General features: G+C 43.6%; 1 protein-coding gene across 1 annotated transcript in view; it reads right to left on the bottom strand.

Annotated features, from left to right (window-relative positions):
- Positions 1-8,497, bottom strand: part of LOC101610287 (pregnancy zone protein-like) — a 54,331-nt gene extending 45,834 nt beyond the window's left edge. Inside the window, exons 1-7 of the mRNA XM_045139708.1 lie at positions 8,373-8,497; positions 6,966-7,149; positions 5,090-5,246; positions 4,859-4,911; positions 3,466-3,486; positions 2,860-3,028; positions 737-821 (exon numbers count right to left, since the gene is read on the bottom strand). Of these exons, the coding sequence (XP_044995643.1) occupies positions 737-821; positions 2,860-3,028; positions 3,466-3,486; positions 4,859-4,911; positions 5,090-5,246; positions 6,966-7,149; positions 8,373-8,455 (752 nt within the window). The 5' untranslated portion in view covers positions 8,456-8,497. The remainder of the gene's footprint in view (positions 1-736; positions 822-2,859; positions 3,029-3,465; positions 3,487-4,858; positions 4,912-5,089; positions 5,247-6,965; positions 7,150-8,372) is intronic.
- Between the last annotated feature and the right edge of the window lie 6,120 nt (positions 8,498-14,617).

The raw sequence follows: 14,617 nt of genomic DNA, 5'->3' as shown, positions 1-14,617 counted from the left end.
ATAGAAGCGTTGTAAGAATAAAAGAATGAATGTCCTGGTCGTGGTGGCGCACGCCTTTAATCCCAGCACTCGGGAGGCAGAGGTAGGAGGATCGCCATGAGTTCGAGGCCACCCAGAGACAGCACAGTGAATTCCAGGTCAGCCTGAGCTAGACTGAGACCCTACCTTGAAAAACCAAGGGGAGGGGGGAAAGAGTGAATGAACCCAAGGCATTTCAATGCTACCTGGCACATTTTTTAAAGTCCCTGTGTTGTTTCCTCTGGCTCTTTGTGGAAAAGCTGACGAGATGGGGAGAGCCATCATCCCCTAATCAAATAGTTCAAATATGGGGAGAAGGCTCAGAGGTTCAAGGCTCTTGTTTACAAGTTTGCTTGCCCCAGAAAGCTGGCAAACACATCCACAAAAAGCCAGACGCAAGGCGGCCGGTGCTCCTAATGGCAGTGGAAGGCAGAGCCTGGAACATTCTGAAGCTCGCAGTCCAGACAGCAGCAAAACAACGAGAAACCGTGTCAACCAAGGGGGACGGAGAGGGCAGACACCCCGAGATTGTCCTCAGACCTCCACACGTTCAGTGTGGCACACGTGCCACCTCTCTCTCTCTCTTTCTCTTTCTTTCTTTCTCTCACACACACATTCAATAAAAATACTTCAAAGACTAGTAACTGTTATTTAAATGACAACTTCTCAAATAGGATATGGAGCTAGAAATGAGATTAAAAAAACAAACACAACTCACAGGCCACAGGCGGATACCTCGAATTCCTCGTCTACAAATGCAATGGTTTTGGGTACTTTTACTTGCACCTCAAATTTGGGCAGAACTGTTTTGGATAGAAGAGAAAAAGGGGAAAGTGGGTAAGTGACCCTGTAAATAAATATTAGCTAATGGGTTTCACGAAAGGGAATTTCCCACAGGATAGCGTGAAATGATTCCAACTAGAGTAAGGACCACCAGAGGCCATATTGGGAAAGAGATGTCATTCGTTCCCGTGGACGGATGGTGTCATGTTAACCCGTGAAGCGGATGCTCTTCCTGGTTTCTCCTTGTCTTAGTCCCTACAAGGTTTCAAAGGTGTGTGGGGCACAGTACAGAGGGGCCATTAGGTCCCTGGGCGTCTTTCGTCTTTCTCTTCCTCTGTGCGGCTGCGATCCCTGCTGGCTAACAGAGACCCCCAAGCCTGCCACGAGACACCAGCTGACTACCGCTATCCAGAACCGACAGCAGAGGAGCAGCTGTCTGCACCCTTCTCCAGGTAGCGTGCATTCCTCTTCCTATGCCTCCTCACTCTTCCAGCCACAGTTGCAAAGGGTGGTATCTCCAGTGCAATCTTATTCTGTGATTGCTATGGTCCCCAGAACTTTGGCAATCATATTTTATGAACAGACTCCTTAGCTATGGCATGGTACATTTATTTACAGTTAAAAACTCAACATAACTGGGCTGGAAAGATGGTTTAGCCATCTAGTGTTTGCCTGGGCAGCCTAAGGACTCATGCTCGACTTTCCAGGTCCCACGTAAACCACACACAAAGTGATGCAAGCGGACAAGGTGGCACGTGTGTCTGGAGCTTGATGGCACTGGCTGGAGGTCCTGGTGTGCCAATTCTCTCTTTCACTCTCTCTCACACTCTCACTCTCTCACATAAAAAAAAACAATTCGATATAACTGATTAACAAGATGGCTTCGACAGTCCATTTAGCAATCGCAGTTAATTATTACTAAATCAACAATGTTTAGCAGTTCACGAGTGTGCTTAGTCGAACAGCACTTTGACTGTTACTAACTTAATATGATTCTTTAAAAATATGATTTAAGAATCATAGTTGAGCTGGGCGTGGTGGTGCATGCCTTTAATCCCAGCATTCAGGAGGCAGAGATGGGAGGATGGCACTGAGTTCGAGGCCACCCTGAGACTACATAGTTAATTCCAGGTCAGCCTGGACCAGAGTGAGACTCTACCTCAAAACAACAACAGCAACAAAAACACCAAAAAAAAGAATCATATCAAATAAGCATATTTGACTAGAGTACTGTGGGTATAGGTCAAAAAATCATGGGACAATTTCCAGGAATATTGTTCCATAATGCATGCAATTGAGACAATGTACTGGTTAATAATTTATATTTGAATTTAAATTTATTTTTATTAATTTATATTTGAAGTTAAAAAGATCTATTTAAACCTTTCTTTTTCTTTTCTCATTCTTTTTTTTTTTTTTTTTTTTTTTTTTTGAGGTAGTGCCTCACTAGCCCAGGCTGACCTGGAATTCACTATGGAGTCTCAGGGTGGCCTCGAACTCACAACGATCCTCCTACCTCTGCCTCCTGAGTGCTGGGATCAAAGGCGTGCACCACCACGCCCGGCTTGGCTCTGTCATTTGGATAGGTGACTGACTTCCGAGTGCACATGCTCACTTGTAAGGTCAGGACAATATAGTCTGTGCCTCAGAGACTCATTGTGAGGGGAAGTGGATATGACATGAGAAATACTTAGCAAATATCTGGGTGAATGGAAGGTTTGCTAATCTTCAATTATTCTTTTTTTTTAAAAAATATTTTATTTGTATTTATTTATTTGATAGAGAAAAAGAGGGAGAGAGAGAGTGAGAATGGGCATGCAGGCCCTCCAGCCACACTGCAAATGAACTCCAGACACATACACCACCTTGTCCATCTGGCTAACATGGGTCCTGAGGAATCGAACCTGGGTCCTTTGGCTTTGCAGGCAAATGCCTTAACCACTAAGCCATCCCTCCAGCCCATTTATTCTTTTTATGTTAGAACTTTGCTTGTTACCTATGTCTTAAAGTAGCAAATAATCCAATATTCTAAGGACCTTATATATGCAGAATTCTTACCATATTCTTTCACCTCAAAGGAATGCTCTATTTTTTTTCCTGACTCTTTCATCACTATAACCTTGTAGGTGCCCAGAGATGGCTCCACTGACAGTGGGAAAGATTGCTGGCTCAGTCCTCCTTGTAGCCTGAGATTTTGCCATTGAAAAATTCGGTTCCTCGAGGGATTCTGTAGGAATGTATTATTAATTAGTATAAGCAATTAATTGTTTGAAAAAAAATATATATGTATGTATATAGTTTGATTAGAGGCACAGCTAAGAATAATAGTAAGAATAATAGTACTAAAGGGTATTAGCAGTTAAAAATAATCACGTACCGAGAAAAGGAAAATAAGTTTCCCAGCTATGAAATAGCCCAGGTGCCTTTCATCCTCATACCTCTGTCTGATATGCATATTTGTTCTGAGCAGAAATAGTTGAAGAGTCACCTTAAGGAATTGTGCTTCTTCATTTAAATCACCCATTTTTTTTTCTCCCACCCCCAAAGAATTTGAGACAGGCAAAGAAAAGATCATTTGTTTAGTTTGGGTGCAGTGGGGAGAGGAAGGAGAAAGGAAACGTAGCGAGCCCTTATTCCAGTTGAGAGGCGCAGTGTGGTACCTACCTGAATGTACACAACTGGGAACTGAAAAGGAGAAATGAAACAGCATCAGTGAGTGATGGAAGCTAGGAAGCGAAAAGATGACGTCGGCGCTGATGAAGACTGGGAACCAGTGGAAGCAAGTCTATATTTCTTTTCCATATGGGAAAAAAATCCCCCTGTTTGATCCATAGCATGCCGTATGTTGATTTTTGGGTTATAGATTTCTTTTTTATTTTTTGTTTTTCAAGATAGGGTCTCATTCTAGCCCAGGCTGACCTGGAATGCACTCTGTAGTCTCAGGGTGGCCTTGAACTCTCAGCGATCCTCCTACCTCTGCCTCCCGAGTGCTGGGATTAAAGGTGTGCGCCACCATGCCCGGCTTTATGGGTTATAGATTTCTTAAGAAGTCATGGCTTTCTCTTATGATATAATATTGAAATCAGAAAGAAAAAAAAGAAGCATTTAAAAAGGGCTGGAGAGATGGCTTAGCAGTTAGGGCGCTTGCCTGTGAAGCTAAGGACCCATGTTCAACTCTCCAGATCCCATGTTAGCCAGACACACAAAGGTGAGGCAAGCGCAAGGTCACACAGCAAGTGTCTGGAATTCAATTGCAGTGGCTGAGGCCCTGGTGCACCAATCTCTCTCCCTCCTTTCTTGTCTCTCACTCTCTCCAAAATTAAAAAATAATACGTAAAGAACTGAGGAAGCCTATTTGGATAAAAGTGCATAATGATTTTGCAAATAAAATTTGTGAAATACCAAATGCGTTTCTATAGTTCAATAAAAGCCACTGGAATCTCTAAGAGAACAGCTTCAACTGAATACTTTTTTTTTTTGAGGTAGGGTCTCACTTTAGCTCAGGCTGACCTGGAATTCACTATATAGTCTCAGGGTGGCCTCGAACTCATGGGGATCCTCCCACCTCTGCCTTCCAAGTTCTGGGATTAAACGTGTGCACCACCACACCTGGCCCCCCTCTCTCTCTCTCTCTCTCGCTCTCTCTCTCTATCTCTCTCTCAATGGGGCTAGAGGGATGGCTTAGTGGTTAAGGCATTTGCCTGCAAAGCCAAACGACCTAGGTTTGATTCCCCAGGTCCCATGTTAGCCAGATGCACAAGGGGGCACATGCGTCTGGAGTTTGTTTGCAGTGGTTGGAGGCCCTGTTGTGCCCATTCTCTTTCTCTCCCTCCCTCTTTCTCTGTCAGATAAATAAATAAATCAAAATAAAATGTTAAAAAAAAAAAGAATGTGGTCCATGAACTGCCCTGGCACTAACTCTGCACACGTTTCTGGCAGGGGAGCTCTTAGATCTTCTGTGGTAGAATTTGAAATATCTCATATCAGTCCCAAGTTTCCCAATAGAACCAGCCTTAGGTTTTTCCCAAATGAAGTCACCCACTGGTAGCAGACATACCGTTTCATCCAGTGGATGAAAATTGACATCCATGGAGACAATGCGGAATTTCACTGAAACACAAAGAAGTTTTTCTTTTTTTTTTCTTTTTTCCATGAAACCCCCCCAGTGGGAACCCAGGGTAGTGAGGTCAGGTCAGGCATCCCATGACTGAAGAATTCAATCATAAAGAACACCCTCCTAGCCACCCCTCCCACCTCAAGTAGCCCTGACTCAGTTGGTTCCTTGTACCTGTTTGTGCTGGTTTATACAGGGGTTTGTCTGTCTGGACAAAGACTAGATTCTCCGCTGTGACCACGTGCATTGACTTCCTCTTCACAAAGAGCTGGGTTGGCCCTTTTACCTGCACGGTGATGAATGCTGAGAAGGAGGATGGTGACTGTGGGATCTGCAAGACAAAGCCAGGCCCACGCCTGAGTGAGACTTCATGAAGCTGCCCTTTCCTCATTAGCGCCTGAGACTTAGCAAGGAGAGGGGCCAAGGACCAGACCTCCCAGTTAACAGTAGTGGACGTGGCATTCACAATCCACTTAAAGGTTGAGGGACAAAGACATTATTGCAAAGAACAACAAACAAAACAAACAAACAAACAAAATAACCAAACTAGGAATGAATTCTCCAGTCCAGTCATGGTTGTGAGTAAAATAACATCCTTGCATTTCTTTTTTCTTAAATAGTTTATTTATTTATTTACAAGGCAAGAGAGAGAGAGTGAGAGAGAATGGGTGCACCAGGGCCTCGAGCCACTGAAAATGAACTGCAGATGGGTGCGCCACTTTGTGCATCTGACTTTACAAAGGTTCTGGGGAATACAGCCCCTGTTATTAGGCTTTGCAGGCAAGGCCCTTAACCACTGAGCTACCTCTCCAGCCCCTCATCCTTGCATTTTTATAGCAATACCACAGTACTAGAATTATTACTACATTATATTGCCCAAAGGTTAATGTCAGCCAACTGTAAGGTATTATATAAATTACTCGACTTTAAGAATCTCAGTATTGTACGTGAGATAACCCAGGCCCAGAAAGCCAAGTGCCACGTGTTCTCTCTCATATGTGGATCCTAGCTACAGATGATTGGCTTCTGCATGAGAAGGAAAATACTTAGTAGCAGAGGCCAGTAAGTTAAAAAGGAGACATAAAGGGAAGAGAAAGGAAGGGAGGAGGGTACTTAACAGGTTGATATTGTATATATGTAAGTACAATGATTGAGATGGGGAGGTAATATGATGGAGAATGGAATTTCAAAGGGGAAAGTGTTGGGGTGGGGAGGGAGGGAATTACCATGGGATTTTTTTATAATCATGGAAAATGTTAATAAAAATTAATTAAAAAAAAAACAATCTCAGTATTGGGGGGTGGGGAGATGGCTTAATGGTTAAGGCAAATCCTAACAAACATGGTTCAATTCCCCACTGCTCAAGTGAAGCCAGATGCACAAAGTGACACACGCATCTGGAGTTCATTTGCAGTGGCTGGAAGCCCTGGTGTGCCCATTCGTTCTTTTCTCTCTCTCTCTCTGCTGTCAAATAAATAAATAAATAAATAAATAATCTCAATATTATGAATATTATTTACCTCAGAAGTTCATTTTTTTTTAAATTTTTATTTATTTATTTATTTGAGAGCGACAGACACAGAGAGAAAGACAGAGAGAGGGAGAGAGAGAGAATGGGCGCGCCAGGGCTTCCAGCCTCTGCAAACGAACTCCAGACGCGTGCGCCCCCTTGTGCATCTGGCTAACGTGGGACCTGGGGAACCGAGCCTCGAACCGGGGTCCTTAGGCTTCACAGGCAAGCGCTTAACCGCTAAGCCATCTCTCCAGCCCTCAGAAGTTCATTTTAAGGCCAATTTAATTCTCCCTATAGCCACCATTCCCTTTCAAATCCTGCATTAGATCAGTTTGCAAGGACTATATAAAACATATTCAGGTCAAACTTTTGAGTCTCAAAATTTAAGTTGAGCTTTACTATGTGTTCACTATTATTTCCCTTCATTATGTTTTAACTTTTTTTTCTTTTTTTTGGTTTTGGAGGAATGAGAAGATTCAGCTCACAAACTCCTTCTCTGCTGATTACCCCCACCCCATACCCCAGGGTTCTACCCACCATGAAGGGTCTGCAGTGGAAGGCGTCCTTCTCCACCGTCAGGTCTGCCAGGAGGCTCTGGTGCTGGGCATTGTCCTCCAGACTTACACTGAGCGTCACCGTCTCATTCAGACGCTGGAGGTTGACACAGACCTGTTCAGCAGCTCCTGCGTAGATCACGGAGGGCATCAGCACCGCGTACTGCCTGTGGGGACCAGGGCAAGCGACGAGGGGTCAGAAGACATCTTACTAAGCCTGCTTCCCGGCCGGTCTTCGTATTGTCTCCAATCACAGAAGGGAAAAAAAAGCTACATTTCAGCACAATTGCGTTTCCTAAAGGGCATCATAAAAGACCCGAGGAATCAGGGAACTCCTGATGTGATTCTCCCTGGTATGACTCTTTGGTGTTGCAGACATTTTTATTAAAGTTTTAACATTTATTTTAATATTTTATTTTATCTATTTGGCAGAGAAAGAGGGAGGGAGGGGAGAGAGAGAGAGAGAATGGGCATTCCAGGACCTAGAGCCATTGCAAACCATCTCCACACGCCTGTGCCCCCTGGTGCACCTGGCTAACGTGGGAATCGAACCTGGGTCCTTTGGCTTTGCAGGCAAACTCCTGAATTGCTAAGCCATCCCTCCAGCACCCCCCTTTGTTCTCAGAATATTAGAAACCTTGGGTAACCAACTCATGGGTTATGATATATTTTGGTTAGGAATTACAAATATACAAATTCTGAATGAGTTGGTGGGTCATCATTAAAAGCACCAAGAGCTTGTCTGCATGTGGCCTTAGGTCTCATTTGGATACCACAAATCGTTGTTCCAGGAGAGATTAAAAACAATATGTAGTGCATAGGAAGATGAGGTACCTTCCCTCCCCTCCTTTTCTCTCTCTTTCTTTCCCTCCATCCCTTCCTTCCCTCCCCTCCTTTCTCCTTCCTTGCTTTCTTCCTTCCTCCCTTCCTCTCTGCCTTCTTCCCTCTCTTCCTTTATTTGTTCTTCCCTCCTTCCCCTTTCCCTTCTCTTCCTTCCCTCCCCTTTCTCTCCCTTCTTCTTTGGTGATGTAAAAAAAAGAGAGAGCTCTTTCCACATGAGTGATCACAATTCTGCCTGATTCTTCCTAGCCACCCCCTCCCACCCTTTTTTTTTTCCCCTTGGTTTTTCGAGGTAGGGTCTCACTCTAGTTCAGGCTAACTTGGAATTCATTATGGAGTCTCAGGGTGGCCTCAAACTCATGGGGATCCTCCTACCTCTGCCTCCCCAGTGCTGGGATTAAAAGCGTGCCCACCATGCCAGGCTTCTTCCTAACCCTTTTGACAACAGATAATGGCACAGGAAACTGGGAAATTAACAAAGACCAAGGAAGAGAAAGCACCGTGAGAAATAAGGAGACGACAGAAAGTTCCAGGAATAAGAACTGCTTACGGTTTTGCAGTAGCCGAGGCATCTCCGGGAAGGAGCAGGAGCAGCAGAAGCAAGGCTGGCGTGGACAGCTGCTCGCCCCTCATGGTGGTCTGGGGAGCATAAAGGAGAGGGAGCTTGAGCCCTTGGTTCTCTGAACTCTGATCTTGTTCCAGATCCATTGGTTTTTATTTTACCTAATGGGCCGTGAGAGCAAACCACCAATCATTTATTTTTGTAACATATTAACTGCTTTGCTATAAAAAAATCAATCCCAGGGCAGGAGAGATGGCGTAGCGGTTGAGTGCTTGCCTGTGAAGCCTAAGGACCCTGGTTCGAGGCTCGATTCCCCAGGACCCACGTTAGCCAGATGCACAAGCGGGTGTACGCGTCTGGAGTTTGTTTGCAGTGGCTGGAGGCCCTGGTGTGCCCATTCTCTCTCTCTGTATGCCTCTTTCTCTGTTGCTGTCAAATAAATAAATAAAAATAAACAAAAAAATTAAAAAAAATTAGAAATGAGGGCTGGAGAGATGGCTTAGCGGTTAAGATGTGTGCCTGCAAAGCCAAAGGACCCAAGTTCAACTCCGCAGGACCCACATAAGCCAGATGAAAAAGGGGTGCGTGCATCTGGAATTCATTTGCAGTGGCTGGAGGCCCTGAGCGCCCATTCTCTCTCTCTTTCCCTTTTTCTCTCTATCGCTCTCAAATAAATAAACAAAAATAACCAAACAAAAAAATAAAAAAATCAAACCCAGATAATTTCCAAACAATCTTCATTCTTTCATTTGCTTGTTCAAAAATGCCCAAATGCTTGAGAAACGGCTCTCTCAGGCCACTAGTGGCTTGGGCTCCTTGCCAGCACCTCAAGTATATATATATTTTTTTTTCGAGGTAAGGTCTCACTCTAGTCCAGGCTGACCTGGAATTCACTATGGAGTCTCAGGGTGGCCTCGAACTCACAGTGATCCTCCTACCTCTGCCTCCCAAGTGCTGGGATTAAAGGCATGCACCACCACGTCCAGCTATACCTCAAGTATTTTTAAAGAAAAATGGTGATATATACTATGCTTATCAAATTGCCCAGTAAGCACTTCTCTTAATATTTATACCCTTATATTAACTCTATTCTCACTTTGGGTAGAGAATCTTCTCTTTTCAGATGGCAGTGACCTTGAGATGACTCAGAAGGTATCATAGTGCTGGAAAGAAGTGACTGGAGTACTGAGTAACATCTCGATTCCAAGGCTCAGGGTCTAATGTGGAAGATGTGGCGGAAAGACTGTAAGAGCCAAATGAAGGGTAGGACTCCTTACAACGTGCTCCTCCAGACACAAAATGGCCTGGATATCCATGACCTCACAGTGCCTGACACTACCTACACAGACCATAATAAGAGGAGGAAAAGATCATGACATCAAAATAAAAGAGAGACTGATTGAGATGGGGAGGGGATAGGATGGAGAATGGAGTTTCAAAGGGGAAAGTGTGTGTGGGGGAGGGTATTACCATGGGATATTTTTTATAATCATGGAAAATGTTAATAAAAATTGAAAAAAAGAAGAAAAATGGTGAAATAAGTCAACACTCAACCATCCATTTAAAAGGGTCAGTAAAGGAAAGCCTATGTCTGAAATAGCTTCTTGACAGTCCAGGAAGCACCCTGTTTATTCACCTAAACTTCATCCCGCCTGTTTCTTTACAAACAAATAAACAAAATCAAACACCAAAAGTAAATACCCCAAATCCCTTGGGATCATCACTTGGGGGGTTGTGGTAGGAGAATCATCATGAATTCAAAGCAAGCCTGGACCACAGAGTGAGTTCCAGGTCAGCCCTGGCTAGAGTGAGACCCTGTCTCAGAAACAAAACAAAACAAAACAAAAAACACCTCCAGGGATGAGGGAAAAGAGGGTACCAACACATGATATATCCATGCAAAATATGTTGTTAATAATAATAATAATAATAATAATAATAATAAGCTAAGTACTTCTTGAAATAAGAAAATGAAGTTTACCACAGAATTTTAGATAAAATAAGTTTGGGTATATTCCCTCTACTGTTTAAAAGCTTCACTTTAGAGGCTAGAGATATGGATTAATGTTTAACGTGCTTGTCTGTGAAGCCTAAGGACCCAGGTTCGATTCCCTAGGAACCCACATAAGCCAGATGCACATGGTGGTGCATGAGTCTGGAGCTCATTTGCAGTGGCTGGACACCCTGGTGTGCCCATTTTCTCTCTGTTTCTCTCTCTCTGTCTCTCTCTTTCACTTTCTCAAAATGGATGAATAAAACTTGAAATTAAAAAAAAATATTTAAAAAACTTCACTGTGGAGGGAACTCTCCTTTCCTTTTAAAAAATTATTTATTTATTTTGTTTTGAGAAAGAGGTAGATGAGAGAGAGAGAGAGAGAGGGAGGGAGAGGGAGAGGGAGAGGGAGAGGGAGAATGGGTACACCACGCCCTCCTGCCATTGCAAACAGACTCCAGATGAATCTAGCTGATGTGGGTTCTGGGGAATTGAACCTGGGTCCTTTGGCTTTGAGGCAAGCACCTTAATCACTAAGCCATTTCTTTAGCCCTCACCTTTTATTTTTTTTTAAATGAAGAAAATAACAGTTCATTTGGATATAGCAACCCATACAGTAATATTTATTAAATCAGTGAATATGAACAAACTAAAGGTAACCCATTCAATTTATTCTATAAGAAAATGACCTCAATTTGTTGAGCATTCACATTTAATGTTTCCACACTGAGGTAAAGTGTTTTATTCATGCAGATGTCATCCTGCTTGCCTTCCAGGGGAGGATACTGTCTATTTTTAAGGAGTTCTGAAAATAAGTAAAAAGCCCACTGTTACATTAATATAAGATGATCATCGGTAGGAGGATCACAAATTTGAGGTCGGCTTGGGCTATATAGTGAGTTCCAAGTCAGAAACATGGTGAGGTCCTGTCTCAAAAACAAAACAAACAAACAACAACAACAAAAACCCCAAAACCTAAAATATCCACATTCAAAAGTTTGTATGTTTTGCTTTTTCAAAATAAATTTTATTTATTTATTTCTCTATTTCACACACACACACACACACACACACACACACAGACAGAGAGAGAGAGAGATAGAGAGAGAGAGAGAGAGAATGGGCATGCCAGGGTCTCTAGCTGCTGCAAACAAACTACAGACACATGTACCACCTTGTGCATCTGGCTTTATGTGGGTACTGGGGAATTGAACCTGGGTCCTTTGGATTTGCAAGCAAGCACCTTAACCACTAAGCCATCTCTCCAGCCCAAGAAGTGACTTTTAAGAGGCTTCCTCATTCCACATTACAACAGGCGTGGGTACTTCTTGGATACATGGCAAATTTGTACTTGACTAAATGCTAAATGGTGAGTATACAACTTTTCTTTTCTTTCTTTCTGTCCTTTTTTTTTGTTTTTGAGATAGGGTCTTACTGTAGCCAAAGCTGACCTGGAACTCTCACTCTGTAGTCCCAGGCTAGCCTTGAACTCACCTTGGTCCTCCTACTTTTGCCTCCCAAGTGCTGGGATTAAAGGCTCCCTGTCCAGCCAGCCTAGCCTTAACCCCAGGTCAGCGAGAGGACCTGTCATGAAGGAAATTGACAACGGTCCTGAGGATGACACCAAGGTCGTCCTGCGGCCTCCACACGTGCACACATGTGCACCCACTCGTGTGAATGCCCACAGGGCCGGGGATATAGCTCAGTGGTAGAGCATCTGTCTATCACGTATGGGGCCCCGTGTTCAATCCCCAATACCTTAGGACAGAAAAAGATAATTTTGTTTGAAAATAATTTCTTAATGAAATTATTCCACCTGGCTATCTTAATTGTGCATCCTTGGGTAAGTGCTGCTTGTTGCTAGGCTGGGGCACATTTCAACGATCTATTCTTTTCCTATTTCTCGGCTGTTCTCTGTTGCTATTCCAGAGCATTTCTAGTCTGTTTCCTGTGACTTAGGTATATAGGCTTGTACACCTAAAAAGAGGTACATAAGGGGGTTCTGCACAATGCTGTCTTTAAATGTATTAGCCAATGGTCACACCTCTCCTAAAATTATTTTTTTATTTATATTTTATTTATTTATTTGAGAAAGAGAGAGAGAGAGACAGAGAGAGAGAGAGAGAGAGAGAGAGAGAGAGAGAGAGAGAGAGAGAGAGAATGGGCATGCCAGGGTCTTCAGCCACTACAAACAAACACCAGACGCGTGCACCCCCTTATGCCTCTGGCTTACATAGGTCCTGGGGAATCAAACCAGAGTCCTTTGGCTTTGCAGGCAAACGCCTTAACCACCAAGCCATCCCTCCAGCCCCTAAAATTAATTATTTTTAATTAAGCTTGTACATTAAATACGCCTTAATGCTTTTGAAAGCAAAACACACACACATACTCACACACGCACACACATTAAAAAAAAAAGATGCAGGAGGCTTAGCAGTTAAAGCATTTGCCTGCAAAGCCCAAGGACCCAGGTTTGATTCTCCAGGTCCCACGTAAGCCAGATGCACAAGGTGGCACTTGCTTCTGGAGTTCATTTGCAGTGGCTAAAGGCCTAGCGTGCCCATTTTCACTCTCTCTCGCTCTCTAATAAATAATTAACAATAAATCTTTTTTGTTTAAAGATGCAGGAGTAATCAGCAAATCAGCATAGTAGATGAGTTAGCCATGCTCCTTTTTCTCAGCGGAACCGCTGTTAACATCATCCCACACCGATCCCGAGTCCAGGGTTCTAATCATTACGCCATGGAGCCCACTAACCCGCATGTTTTCATCTGAGCTTCACTTCTGTCCCGCTCTGTCCACAACACGGATTCCGTCTCCCCCAAAGTATGCTGAGGTGGCAAGGGCACCTTCATTCTCAACCCACTCAGGATTGCTCAACGCTTTGTAAATACACTTCTCGGGAAATGCCGCTGGCTTAGAAATATGTGCAAAGGTAATGATGTTTGTCATGGCTGTTTTAAGTAGTTTCACTCTGATAGTTTAAAAGACCTATTGTGGTGCAATTAATTTACCGAATCATCGGCAATTACAAAGTCAACTCCTTCTGCACTTAATTTTCCTCTCTAACCCTATTTAGGTAAATATTTAAGACTTTAATTCAGTCATAACTTGCTGTTGGCTCTGACTTTTCCAGAAGGAAAGCTTTTGTTTTGTAGTTTTCATTGACACTCTGGAGGTTGTTGTTGAAACCCTCATGCCTGACACTTTATTTATTTATTTATTTATTTAGGTTTTTCAAGGTAAGGTCTCACTCTGGTCCAGGCTGACCTGGAATTCACTATGTAGTCTCAGAGTGGCCTCGAACTCATGGCGATCCTCCTACCTCTGACTCCTGAGTGCCGGGATTAAAGGTGTGCGCCACCACGCCTGGCTTCTGACATTTTTTTTTTTTACAGACACAGAGAGAAAGACAGATAGAGGAGAGAGAGAGAATGGGCGCGTCAGGGCTTCCAGCCTCTGCAAACGAACTCCAGACGCGTGCGCCCCCTTGTGCATCTGGCTAACGTGGGACCTGGGGAACCGAGCCTCGAACCGGGGTCCTTAGGCTTCACAGGCAAGCGCTTAACCGCTAAGCCAGCTCTCCAGCCCGGCTTCTGACATTCTTGATAAATGTGTCATGGCTATTGTGGTGTCATAAGGTCTAATTTTTAATTTCAACATTTGGCTAGAATCCGCCTTTAAGATTTGGCTTTGGACTCCATCTATTTCAACATCATTTCTGCAATCATTAAAATTGTGTAAGATTGGACTAGAGAGATGGCCTAGCAGTTAAACGCTTGCCTGTGAAGCCTAAGGATCCTGGTTCAAGGCTCGATTCCCCAGGACCCACGTTAGCCAGATGCACAAGGGGGCGCACGCGTCTGGAGTTCGTTTGCAGAGGCTGGAAGCCCTGGCGTGCCCATTCTCTCTCTCTCTCCCTCTCTCTTTCTGTGTTAAATAAATAAATAAATAAAATATTAAAAAAGGGTAAATGAACAAATTGAACTGTATACGTATGTTAACGGTAGAAAAAAGAAGTTATGAAAACATTTGCAGTCATTGCCTCAATGGCAAGCCTACACGTGCTCCCTCAAACCTAAAGTCTAGAGTGAAAAATACGCATCTTGAACAAAACAGCTCTCCTTGCCTGTCCTCTCCATAGGAACTAGGAGTGTGGTGGCCCCTGCTTTGTAGGTAGTCACCCAGTCAGGGTTATAGGTCCTCAAAGAAAAGGTATATGTCTGGCCTGATGGAGCTG

This window comes from Jaculus jaculus, chromosome 23 (genome assembly GCF_020740685.1).
Source record: "Jaculus jaculus isolate mJacJac1 chromosome 23, mJacJac1.mat.Y.cur, whole genome shotgun sequence".
NCBI classification, from domain to species: Eukaryota; Metazoa; Chordata; class Mammalia; order Rodentia; family Dipodidae; genus Jaculus; species Jaculus jaculus.
This window is presented reverse-complemented; position numbering and strand designations above follow the sequence as displayed.